Source organism: Erinaceus europaeus, chromosome 16 (genome assembly GCF_950295315.1).
Source record: "Erinaceus europaeus chromosome 16, mEriEur2.1, whole genome shotgun sequence".
In the NCBI taxonomy this organism is placed as follows: Eukaryota; Metazoa; Chordata; class Mammalia; order Eulipotyphla; family Erinaceidae; genus Erinaceus; species Erinaceus europaeus.
In genome coordinates, this window is record NC_080177.1 from 20,870,567 (window position 1) to 20,884,207 (window position 13,641).

The 13,641-nt window shown below is 37.2% G+C and overlaps 1 protein-coding gene across 5 annotated transcripts in view; it reads right to left on the bottom strand.

Moving 5' to 3' along the window:
* NRG4 (neuregulin 4) overlaps nt 1-13,641 on the bottom strand; it is a 93,808-nt gene that overhangs the window by 53,281 nt on the left and 26,886 nt on the right. For 4 of the 5 annotated variants that reach the window (XM_060174706.1, XM_060174702.1, XM_060174704.1 and 1 more), the window contains 3 exons: nt 7,408-7,552; nt 6,539-6,602; nt 2,174-2,267 (listed from right to left, as the gene is read on the bottom strand). In XM_060174706.1, the coding sequence (XP_060030689.1) occupies nt 2,174-2,267; nt 6,539-6,548 (104 nt within the window). In that variant the 5' untranslated portion in view covers nt 6,549-6,602; nt 7,408-7,552. Of the gene's footprint in view, nt 1-2,173; nt 2,268-6,538; nt 6,603-7,407; nt 7,553-7,654; nt 7,807-13,641 lie in introns of those variants that run through there. The other variant, XM_060174703.1, reaches the window with a different exon arrangement.

The window sequence follows — 13,641 nt, forward strand, 5'->3', positions numbered from 1 at the left end:
GTTGCCATTGTACTACTTATTATTTCATTTATTAATCTACTTCACTCAAAAAATGTACTGAGTACTGATTCAAAGATATAATTACTTTTTAAAAGTTTACTATCTAGTCAGGAATAATTACTTAAATTGTTCACTATAGATAAGACACTTTCCTAGATGGTGGGGTGGAGTAGGGAATATTTATAGTCCAATAGGGAGATGAGTATATAAGTGATACAAAATATAAAGTATCATGCTGATAGTAGTTTCACGGGACAAACATTTGTCAGAGTTCATCAGTTCTGTATACAGTTTGTCACACATAAACTAGAGCTAGTAAACAGACTGAAAAACAGAAGTATAATGTAGACTCCTGGGTAAGGTAAGTTTTTCCTCCATTTCCTGTTTCACTTGAGAAGGAAATATAACTTGAGAAGGAAATATATAATCACTATTCCCATATGAAAAATCTAAAAATTTATTGAGGTAATTTTTTAAAAATTATTTTTATGTATATATTGGATAGAAACAGCCAGAAATCAAGAGGGAAGGGGGGGGGACAGAGAGGAAGAGATACAGAGAGTCACCTGCAGCCCTGCTTTACCACTCGTGAAGCTTTCCCCCTGCGGGTGGGGGCTGGGGACTCGAACCTGGGTCCTTGAACATTGTAACTTGCGCTCAACCAGGTGCGCCACCACCTGGTCCCCTTCTTGAGGTATTTCCCCCCCTTTTGTTGCCCTTGTTGTTTTATTGTTGTAGTTATTATTGTTCTTGTTATTGATGTCGTCGTTGTCAGGACAGAGAGGACAGAGAGAAATCGAGAGGAGGGGAAGACAGAGAGGGGAAGAGAACGATAGACACCTGCAGACCTGCTTCACCGCCTGTGAAGCGACTCCCCTGCAGGTGTGGAGCCGGGGGCTGGAACCAGGATCCTTATGCCAGTCCTTGGCGCTTTGTGCCACGTGTGCTTAACCCATTGTGCTGCCGCGGGATTCCCTTGAGGTAATTTCTTTGACTTACTTTCCAACTCCAAACTAAATTCCAGTAACCTTTTACTTTTTCTATGAATTTAAGGCCATAAATCTAGGTTCTATACCACTCATTTTAGGTAAAGACAAAAAACAGAAAAATTCATGCATATGCTACAAAATAACTTGAAATCTTTAGGTGTTCAGTCTATTAAAGTCTACAAACCTTACTAACAGTACTATTTTGCTATCCCATATATTAAATAAGGCTTAGTATGTGCCTATTAAATCCTACTCAACCAAACTCCCATGGAAACAGATACATAAGTACTATCTTCAAATCTTCTATTGATCATTGGCTATCACATACTTTTTATGAAAGTTGTTCCTTCTATTAGAACAACTTAATTTTTCATTTTCTTGTTAATGACTTTACCATGCACAAGGGCCCAATTTCAACCCCTGGTCCTCCCACCTGCAGGGGGAAAGGTTCATGAGCGTTGAGGCAGTGCTCAGGTGTCTCTTTCTTGTTCCCTCTACATATCCCATTCCTTCTGTTTAGCTCTTTGTCCAAAAACAAAACAAAACAAAACAAAACCTTTTAAAGACACACTGGGTAGCATGCACATTTTCTTGTTAATAAAACAAATGTAATTTTTGGCAATGATACAGTCACTGTGTGATTATGTATTCTAAACTAAATGAAAAATAGTGTGCTTCTTTCTATTAGCAAATTCTCTAGCTGTTTTGACAGTTAATGCTAAACATAGATTATCTTAAATTGTTAAAATCATAGTTCACTAAAATTGAGTATTTATTTATTTATTTATAAAGAGGGATAAGAAGCAAGAGAGAGAAAGAGCCAGACATGTGCTGCCGGGGATCATGTGGTACATGTGTTGCCGGGGATCAAACTCAGGACCTCATGTTTGAGAGTCAACTGTTTTATCCACTGGGCACCTCCCGGACCACATTAAAATGGACTATTGAAAAATCTGACAAGGATTGCAACTACCACTTGCATTTTAAAAATAAGTACTTTGCATGAGAAGGTGATTTACTATTTTGTTTTGTTTTACAAGTGCAATTTTGTTCTATATAGATACTGAGTATTCCTCATACTCCTTTATTTTATACTTTTTGTACAGTCTCATCATTTCTCTAAGAAGCCAGCAGATGATAATAAGTAAAATTACCCCCTCCACCCTCAGTCCATTTTCACTTACCTACAAAATGGACTACGAATAGTAGGTATCACATAACAAATCCCCCCATTCAGGCAAAATGACCTGAGACTGGAACCACAAGGCTCTTCATGATCTAAAACAAATACATAAATGGAACCAAGAAGGGCAAATTAAAGTTTATCGATGAAATAAGGAAGAGAAATAAATATCTTAGGCTGAAGTGCCAATTCTAGAGTAGTGACCTTCTAGCCCTTTGATGAAAAAAATTAATCTGTTCCAATTAATATTGTTATGAATTATAAGAGACTTAATAGCAGTCTTATGAAAATAGAAAACCTCTGTATTAGATTAAAAGGAGGCACTTAGGATCTCAACACAAACAATGGTTTTCTCACTTAGTTACACTGTCCCTACAAGCTCTGGTTAGCCTCTTGACCCACAGGTATACTTAGATGCTATTTCTTTCCTTTTTTTTCTTCTTTTTTTAGACAGACAGAAATGCAGATAAAAAGATATGAAAGCACCAAAGCTTCCTTCAATGCAGTGGAGGCCAGGCTCAAACCTGGGTCTGGCACATGGCAAAGCAGCACACTACCCAGGTGAGCTCTTTTGCTTGCTATATATTTAGATTTTTATTTTTTATTATTATTACTATTTTTACCAGAGCACTGCTCAACTCTGGCTTATGGTAGTGCAGGGGATTGAACCTGGGACTTTGGATCCTCAGACACAATAACCATTATGCTGTCTACCCTAGCCTGCCCTATATTTAGATTCATCTTTCCTTTTAGGATCCACATTAAGATGTGAAATTGCTGTAGGAAACAAATTAGATAATTTTGAAAATCAGAATTTGTCTTATCTTTATCTAACTTGTCTTAACTATCTTAAAGTGCTTCTGCATATCACAAACTCAACATAAAAATAATCTGGGGCTGGCCAGGCATACCCTGCTGAGTATACACATTACCATGTACAAGGACTCAGGTTCAAGCTCCTAGTCCCCACCTGTAGGGGGAAAGCTTTATGATAGGTGAAGCAGGGCTGCCATTGTCTTTCTATCACCCCCTCACTTTTCAATTTATCTCAGCCCTATCAAATAAAAAAAAAAAGAGGGGGGAGGAAACTATGGCCTCCAGGAGCAGTAGATGAATCACGCAGGCACTGAGCCCCACTGATAATCATGGAGGCAATAAAAAAAATAAATGAAAATAATCTCATAAGGTTTTGATTTGCAAGTAGATTGCAAGTAATTATAGCAGTAACCCTAAATTTCACTATTATTATTATTATTATTATTATTACCACCAGAGAACTGATCAAAACTGATCATTCTGATTTATGGTGGTGTGGGGACTGAATTTGGGACTTCAGAGCCTCAGGGATGACAGTCTAACTACTTCCACCCAAGATATACCTACATTTTTAAAGTGAAATTAAAACTTTGAGAAATAACCAGAGCTTTCATAATATTAAGAAAATAACCCTCCACTTTTCTCTTGCTTCCTCTTTGTTGCATTATCCTTCACCTTGTCTTTATCCTTCATTTGTTTTGCCTTTCTTTTTCTTTTCTTCCTCCCCCCCCCCCCCACCTAAAGCACTGCCCAGCTCTGGATTATAGTGGTATAGGGGATGAATTTGGAACTTTGGAGCCTTAAGTATGAGGATTTCTTTGCCTTTGCATAACCATTATGTCCTCTACCTCACCTTTGTCTGTCTTTCAAGGTATTTTCTCATTCCTTCTAACCTCTACCCACACACAAATTCCCAACATCATTTCCCCTTTCCTTTCACTCCCAGTCATCTATTCCATTCTACAGAAAAGTTTATAAGTAGCCATAGGAGAATTCACAATTCATTATATTACTGCTTATGGTTAAAGGAACACATTGTTGAATACTTTACCTTTCCATCCTGAAGGGAGAACTGCATTGCTTTAAAATTGCACATTGTTGGTTCTTGTTTCTAAAAAATGACATAGGGGTCTGGGCGGTGGCACACCAGGTTAAGGGCATATAGTACGAAGTGCAAGGACCTGCACAAGGATCCTGGTTTGAGCCTCCTGGTTCCTCAACTGCAGGGGGGTCGCTTCACAAGCAGTGAAGCATGTCTGCAGGTGTCTCTCTTTCTTTCTCCCTCTCTGTCTTCCTCTCCTCTCTCAAATTCTCTGTCCTCTGTGAAGAAATAAATGACATTACTCCAATTTGGCATCAAGAATTTAAAAAAATATTATCTGGCATTTAAAAAATATTTTATTTATTTATTCCTGAAGAATGGTAGGAGAGAGCAAGAGAGCAAGAGAGAGAGAGAGAGAGAGAGAGAGAAGCAGACACCACTATGGTACATGTGCTGCCAGGGATTGAACTGAAGACCTTATGCTTGAGAGTCAATTTATTGTGCCACCTCCCAGACCACTTATTTAGCACTTGCTTGCCACTAAGATATAAATATGTTAATATATAATTAATATAATGATATATATAATTAATATATAATTATTATTGAGTCAGTTGTTTCCACTATCAGAAATAATTGAAAATTGAAAACCTTTATTTTTCCTTAGACTTGAGATGTTTCACCAGCACATCATATATACAAGGATAAGAAATATAGAATGAAAACAGACCTACAGTGAGTTTTAAGTAGGAAAAAATTAAACCAACTAGAACTAATTGTTTTATAGGTGTTCTTTTTATATAATATCGTGTTTTATTATTAAGTTTTTAAAATATTTATTTATTTGAGACATACAGAGAAACTGAGAGGGAAGGGGAGAGGAGAGAGACGCCTGTAGCACTGCTTCACCACTTGTGAAGTTTCCCTTCCACAAGTGGGAACTGTGGACTGGAACGCAGGTTGTTGTGCACAGTAATGTGTGCTCAACCAGGTGTGCTATCATCTGACCACTGCAATCAACTTTTAATAATGCTTATCTTTTATTTATTTATTTATTTATTTCACCTCCAGGGTTATCTATCGCTGGGGTTCGGTGCCTGCACTATGAATCCTCTGCTCCTGGAGGCCATTTTTCCCATTCTGTTGCCCTTGATTTTGTTATTGTTGCCATTGCTACTGTTGTTGTTGTAAAGGACAGAGAGAAATTGAGAGAGGGGAAGACAGAGAGGGGGAGAGAAAGACACTTGTAGACCTGTTTCACCCCTTGTGAAGCGAGCCCCTGCAGGTGGGCAGCCAGGGGGCTCGAACCGGGATCCTTATGCCAGTCCTTGATCCTTATGCCAGTTCTTAAGGATCATGCCATGTGCACTACTGCCTGGCCCCCTGCTTATCATTTTGAAGGAACATCTGACTAATAAAATGGCAACTGAACATTGCATCACAAAAGAATCCCGTGAGTTTTCACAGAGGGTTTTCCATTGAGGTTCAACTGAAGTTAATGTCTGGGTTTTAGCTGGACTGTAATGGTCACATCTTAACACCTGGTACTTTATCAGTAAAGTATATGCATGTAATCTGAATTAATATCTCTGAAATCTTCTTTCACTCTGATTCTGAGGTGGAAAAGAGAATGTCAAGGCAAAGAAAGAGTGAACTAACCAGACTATAAGGAGAAGCCCCAGATAACAGAGACCTTGAGAAAGACACCCCCACCCCTCAGTGGTATATTTAATGCAGAGCCTAAACTTACCCAGACACAGCTGTGCCCAGGAAAAGGTAACAGTAGCTATAACAGTAACTAAGGCAACCAGACTCCAGCAATGGGTACAAGTCCCACCCCCTTAACCTTGCAGCCTCAGCTTCTGTAATGACGCTCTCAGCCTGCAGCCCCTATATAAGCTTGTACTGGCTTTGTTTGAGGCACACAATTCTTTAAGAGCGAGAGCTCTTTCTGTGGCCCATTAATGTTAATAAAGTTCCTCTTTGTAACTCCATCGGTTGGCTCTGACACTCAAACTCACAACAATTCTACTTATTTCTTTGAAAGCTGACCTCAGATAAAAAGAATCTGTCAGGCTGTAAAGAGCATTAAAATTATGAGACAGGCTGGGAGTATGGATCGATGCCCATGTCAATGCCTATGTTCATCCAGGAAGTAATTACAGAAGCCAGATCTTCCACCTTCTGCACCCCATAATGATCCTGGGTCCATACTTGCAGAGGGATAAAGAAAAGGAAAGTTATCAAGGAAGGGATGGGATATGGAGTTTTGGTGGTGGGAATTGTGTGGAGTTGTACCCCTCCTATCCTATGGTATTGTCAATATTTCCATTTTATAAATAAAAATTTTTTTTAATTATGTCTAGAAGGTCTTTCAAAAATCAAAACATTTCAGATTTTTGGAACCAGTTTAGAGAGTAAAAATATTACCTTCTGTTAAAATGCATTTTTTTCCTATTGATATGTGGCATACATGCTGACAAAAAGCACAAATGTACAAGAAATTACCTGTTGGCATCTTAATTTCTAATTAGTTTCTTCTCAGTCAAAAGTTTTTGGTTGAAAACAGCCTCTAAAATTAACAATTTTTAAAAGATTATCTTACTTTGGGAGGCATTATGAAATGTCAAACAGTCTAACACATTATTGTTTAAAATTAAGAAGTCATTACTATGCTAGTGACAATATCATTTGGCTTAAAACATCTGTTTTTTAGAACTAATCCATAAGTTAAAACTAAAAAGATCAACAGTAAACAGTATAATGCACTGAATATAAATCACTGCTTATATAATGTGATGCAATCTTAGATCTCTACAGAACAGTCTGTTACATTTTACTTTTAATAAACATTGCTAATGTAGTATACTACATGGAAATTATAAAATCTCAGTCAGCAGATTAAACTGATGACTTGCATTGCTTATTTTTTCATAAAGTTTATTTCTAACTTGATTTTAAGTAAAATCAATAACCAGTTTTTTAAAGCTAACCAAAATTACAAAGAAACATAAAACAACAACAAAGTGGAAAAAAAGAAAAAGATTTACAAAAAAATCAGAGGAAAAAATGAGAGAAAAGCAAAAAAATTAAAAAAGCATAACCAAAACATACCATATTTAATAATAGAATTTTTAGTAATAATAATATAATCTTTAATAATATAATTTAAAAGGTTTGTATTTATATAGAACCTTTAAAAGTACTTTAAAGTTTACTGTGGATTGTATAGGACATTTTCAGAACTCATGTACTTTTAAAAAAATGTTAAGCATTTGGCAAAGTAAAATAATAAGACAGGATTTCATGTGAAGATAATTGATACAACAAAAACAAAAGAATTAAAAATATATTTGAAGAGACTAGCTTATACTTACATTATGATTACAAGTTCTTAATTTTATTTTACGAAGAGAATTCTGTCTTGAATTAAACAGAATGACTTTGTAACTAAAATCTGAACCAACAACTTCTTATTAACACAGGTGTAGTATCAAGGTCTTCTCCCAAAGCCAATCACTCCTATATAGACAAGCAATCAGAGAGAGAGAAAAGAATAAACCTGTTTAATTGGAAATAATTGCTAATACATTGTATGAGTTCTTCTTCTAAGTAAGAGCTTACCTGAATGAAAACTTGATTCACACAAAAACAAATTTTTGTTGGATATGAAGGATCTAGCTTTTTAAAAATTGTGCAGCTGTGCCTTGCATTTTGTAACAGTTAAAATCTGCAGTGTGCCATGTGGGCAAGGTTGAGACATAGATCGAGGTATGCACAGAGGTCAGGCAGCAACCAAGGTAACCACCCCTTTCGGTTCTCATGTTCAGGGTTACACATGGAGAGTTTTATGTTGAAATCGAGTTGCCTTAAGCCTCACTCTCAAATCAGTGTCAAAATTATAAAGTTATGAAATTAATGACACCCGTTATTTCTTTGCATGTCTTAATAATTGAAGAGTATTGTGTACATTTGTGAAGAAAAGAAATGAATGTGGAGCTAATGGGATTACATAGGGATTTTTTAAAAAGAATTTTCCATACAAGCCATATAACACTTATACAAATGATTTGAATGACTTGTAAAATCCAAAGAAGGTAATCATTATAGTAGTCTACAACACCATGTTCACTTTTAAATGAATATAATCACTGAACATGACTTGTACTTAAAGAAATACAACTACCTGCAAACTATGGCAAAACTATATGTATATTAAGCAAAGCTATTAACTTTTAAAATCATAAGTAATTTAAAAATATTGACGGGGCTGGGCGGTGGTGCACCTGGTTAAGCACACAAGGATCCCCCATGGATGTTAAGGTTGATGTGTTCCAGAGGGGCATCCAAGGTGACCCACTATCTCCTTTTGCCAGTATCCACACCTTCTGGGCCAGAAGAAAGTTTGCAACAATGAGGGAGAGAATGCAGACATTGTGTTCATGCCTCTGAACTTGGCACCGGTTCCTGATCCTTCTCCATATGTGGGGACACTCACATGTCCCCAGCTGACAGGTGAAAACTTACGGGTTTAAGCCCTGGCTTCCCACAGGCAAGGATAATGCTTCACAAGAGGTGGAGCAGGTCTGCAGGTGTCTTTCTCTCCCTCTCTCTCTCTCTCCTTCCCCTCTCAATTTCTCTCTGTCCTATTGAAGAAAAAAAAAGGTGGCAGAAGCAGTGGATTTATAGTGCTGGCACTGAGCCCCAGTGACTGGAGGCAAAAATAAATAAAAAAATAAAAAATATATATGCTAAAATATAGATTTGGTTAAATGAAGTACTGGGTTCTTCATATAATTATCTAAAGTATGTTAGAATTTACATGGCTATTTCTAAAACCATAATTCAGATATTACCACTTGACTGATATGAAACATTTAAGACAATATGTTCATTCTTTTAAGAAAATGGCAAAATTAACTCATATAATTCCAAACTCTGACAGTTCTTTTCAATATGACATTTTCTCCCACATTCAAAGACAATTTCTTTTTTTTTTAATTTATTGGGGGATTAATGCTTTACATTCTACAGTAAATACAACAGTTTGTACATGTATAACATTTCTCAGTTTTCCACATAACAAGACAACCCTCACTAGGTCCTCTGTTATCCTTTTTGGACCTGTACTTCCCCTCCCACACCCCAGTCTTTTACTTTGGTGCAATACACCAACTCTAGTTCAGGTTCGACTTGTGTTTTCTCTTTTGATCTTGCTTTTCAACTTCTGCCTGAGAGTGAGATCATCCCATATCCTTCTGTTTCTGACTTACTTCACATAACATGATTTCTTCAAGCTGCATCCAAGATGGGCTGAAAATGCTGAAGTCACCATTTTTAATAGCTGAGTAGTATTCAACACAGAAGAGATCCAAAAGGCTGAGAAACACATGAAAAAATGCTCCAAGTCTTTGATTGTCAGAGAAATGCAAATAAAGACAACAATGAGACAACAATTGTGCATAATATATACCACAACTTGCTCAGCCACTCATCTGTTGGACACCTGGGTTGCTTCCAGGTTTTGGCTATTACAAATTGTGCTGTTATGAACATAGGTATACACAAATCTTTTGGATGGATGTGTTGGGTTCCTTAGGATATATCCCCAGGAGAGGAACTGCAGGATCATAGGGTAGGTCCATTTCTAGCCTCCCTAGAGTTCTCCAGACTGTTCTCCACAGGGCTTGGACCAATTTACATTCCCACCAGCAGTGCAGGAGGGTTCCTTTGACTCCATAATCTCTCCAGCATTTGCTGCTGTTACCTTTTCTGATGTATGACATTCTCACAGGAGTGAAGTGATATCTTATTGTTGTCTTTATTTGCATTTCTCTGACAATCAAAGACTTGGAGCATTTTTTCATGTGTTTCTCAGCCTTTTGGATCTCTTCTGTGGTGCATATTCTGTCCATGTCCTCTCCCCATTTTCAGGTTGGGGTTGTTTTCTTGTTGTTGAGTTTGACAAGCTCTTTATATATTTTGGTTATTAGTCTCTTGTCTGATGTATGGCATGTAAAGATCTTCTCCCATTCTGTGAGGGGTCTCTTGGTTTGGGTAGTGGTTTATTTTGCTGTGCAGAAGCTTTTTCATTTGATGCAGTCCCATAGGTCTATACTTGCCTTAGTCTTCATTGTACTTAGATTCATTTCATTGAAGATATCTTAAAATTTAAGCAGAAAAGAGTTCTGCCAATATTTTCCTCTAAGTATCTGATAGTTTTTGGTCTAATATCCAAGTCCTTGGTCCACTTGGAATTTACTTTTCTGTTTGGTGAAATATAGTGGTTCCGTTTCATTCTTCTGCATGTTTCAACCCACTTTTTCCAACACCCTTTGCTGAAGAGACTCCTCTTTCCTCATTTAATAGTCTGGACACCTTTGTCAAAGATTAGATGTCCAATAGGTGTGGGGGCTTACTTATGGGCTCTCAATTCTATTCCACTGGTCAGTATGTCTATTCATGTTCCAGTAACAAGCAGTTTTGATGACAATGGCCCTATAATACAATTTGAGATCTGGGAGTGTGATGCCTCCAGTTCTGTTCTTTTTTCTCAAGATTGTTTTGTCAATTCTAGGTCTTTTCAGGTTCCAGAAAAACATTTGTGGCATTTGTTCCATTCTCCTTAAAAATGTGGTTGGGATCTTGATGGGGATAGCATTAAATTTGTAGATGGCTCTGGGTAGTGTATTCATTTTGATTATGTTAATTCTTCCAACCCGTGAACATGGAATATCTTTCCACTTCTTAGTGTCTTTTTCAATTTCTTTGAGTAGTGACTCATAGTTTTCAGTATACAAGTCTTTCACTTCTTTGGTTAGGTTTATTCCTTGATATTTCATTGTTTCTGTTGCTATAGTAAAAGGAATTGATTTCTGGATTTCATCTTCTTCTAACTTAGTGTTTGCATAGAGGAATGCCACTGATTTTTGAATGTTAATTTTGTAGCCTGACACCTTACTGTATTGCCTGATGATTTCCAAAAGCTTCTTTCTGGATTCTTTAGGTTTTTCTATGTATACTACCATGTCATCTGCCAATAGGGAGAGTTTGACTTCTTCTCTTCCAATCTGTATGCCTTTAATTCGTTGCTCCTACCTGATTTCTATGGCAAGAACTTCCAACACTATGTTGAATAGTAATGGTGATAGTGGGCAGCCATGTCTAGTACTTGATCTGAAGGGAAATGCTTCCAGTTTTCCACTATTGAGTATGATAGTTGCCTGTGGGTTTGCTATATATAGACTCCACTATCTTGAGGAATTTTCCAACTATGCCCATTTTTTTGTAGCGTTTTGATCATAAAGGGATGGTAAATTTTGTCAAAGCCTTTCTCTATATCCATTGATATGACCATGTGGTTTTGGTCTTGCTTTTATTGATGTGTTGGATCATGCTGATTGATTTATGTTTATTAAACCAACCTTACATTCCTGGGATAAACCCCACTTGGTCATGATGAACAATATTTTTAATATACTACCGTATCTGGTTGGCTAGAATTTTGTTCAATATTTTAGCATCTATGTTCATCAGAGGTATTGGTCTGTAGTTTTATTTTTTGGGTTTGTTGGCTTCATAGAAGCTAGAAGGGAGTATTCCAGTATCTTCAATCTTCTGGAAGACTTTTAAAAGTAGAGGTATTAACTCTTCCTTGAAGGTTTTGTAGAATTCATTTGTAAAACCATCTGGTCCAGGACTTTCATTCTTGGGAAGGCTTTTGATAACTGTTTCAATTTCGTTGGTTGTGATGGGCCTGTTCATATTATCTAGTTCCACTTTATTTAATTTTGGAAGTCCGTAGGTATCTAGGAAAGTGTCTATTTCTTCCAGGTTCTCTAGCTGGTGGCATATAGTTTTTCATGGAAGCCTCACATGATATGCTGAATTTCTGTGGTGTCTTGTGATACCTCCTCTTTCATTTACTATCTGATTTATTTGGGTCTTCTCCCTTTTTTGTTTTGTGAGTCTGGCTAAAGGTTTGCCAATTTTGTTCACTCTTTTGAAGATCAACATTTACTTTCGTTGATCTTTTATATGGTTTTCTTATTTTCAATGTTATTTATTTCTGCTCTAACTTTAGTGATTTCTGTCCTTCTGGTTGCTTTAGGGCTCCTTTTTTCTTCTTCTTCCAGGTCTTTAAGGTGTGCACTCAGGTTGTTTATTTGTGCTTTATCTTGTTTCCTAATGTGTGCTTGTATGGCTATGAACTTCCCTCTCAGAACTGCCTTAGCTGTGTCCCAAATATTTTGATAGCTTGTGTCTTCATTTTCATTGAACTCGCAAAACATTTTGATTTCTTCCTTTATTTCCTCTTTGACACAGTAGTTTTTAAGTAGTGTACTGTTGAGTTTCCACATTTTGGGACTATTACTAATCTTTTGTTGATTGTTAAGTGTTAGTTTAATTCCACTGTGGTCTGAGAAGATGCTTTGGATGATTTCAATGCTCTTGAATTTGCTGATGCTGTCTTTGTGGCCTGACATATGGTCTATCCTTGAGAATGACCCATGTGGACTTGAATAGAATGTGTATTACAGTTTCTTGTGGTGAATGACTCTGAAAATGTCTAATAGTTCTAGTTTATCAATCTCCTCATTTAGCTCCCTCATTTCTTTTTAAAAATATTTTATTTATTCATGAGAAAGACTGGAGGAGAGAGAAAGAATCATACATCGGGATCAAACCTGGAACCTCATGCCTGAGAGTCCAAAGCTTCATCACTATGCTATCTCCCGGACCACACTCCCTCATTTCTTTATTAATTTTCTGCCTGGATGATCTGTCAAGTTGAGAGAGTGGGGTGAAGTTCCCCACTATTAATGTGTTTCTGTTAATATATTGTTGTAGCTCTTTCAGTAGATGTTTGATGCATTTAGATGGCTTCTCATTGGATGCATAGATGTTAATAACTTGGCTGAATGATCCTCTGAGCATTAAGTAATGTCCATCCCTATATTTTTGAATTTTATTTATTTTCAAGTCTATCATGTCAGATATGAAAATAACTGTTCCTGCCCTTTTTTGTGGGCCATTGGCTTGTACGATAGCTTTCCATCCTTTCACTCTGAGTTTGTGTTTGTCGTTTGAGTTTGGTGGGTTTCCTGTAGACAGCATATTGTTAGGCTGTGTTTTCTGATCCATCTTCCTACTCTGTGTCTTTTAATAGGTGAATTCAGGCCATTGAAATTTATTGATATCATAGTTTGAAGATATTTTATTTATTTATTTAAATTTCCCCCCCTTTTTGTTGCCCTTGTTGTTGTAGCCTTGCTGTGGTCATTATTATTGCCATTGTTGATGTTGTTCGTTGTTGGATAGAACAGAGAGAAATGGAGAGAGGAGGGGAAGACAGAGAGGGGGAGAGAAAGACAGACACCTGCAAACCTGCTTCACCGCCTGTGAAGCGACTCCCCTGCAGGTGGGGAGCCGGGGGCTGGAACCGGGATCCTTACGCTGGTCCCTGCGCTTTGCACTACCTGCGCTTAACCCACTGCACCACCGCCCAACCCCCGATTGAAGATATTTTAATGCTATTATTGTAGAGTGTTAGAGTGTTCTGATATATGTCCTATTTTTGATGGTCTGACTGTTTATAGGAGACCTTACAG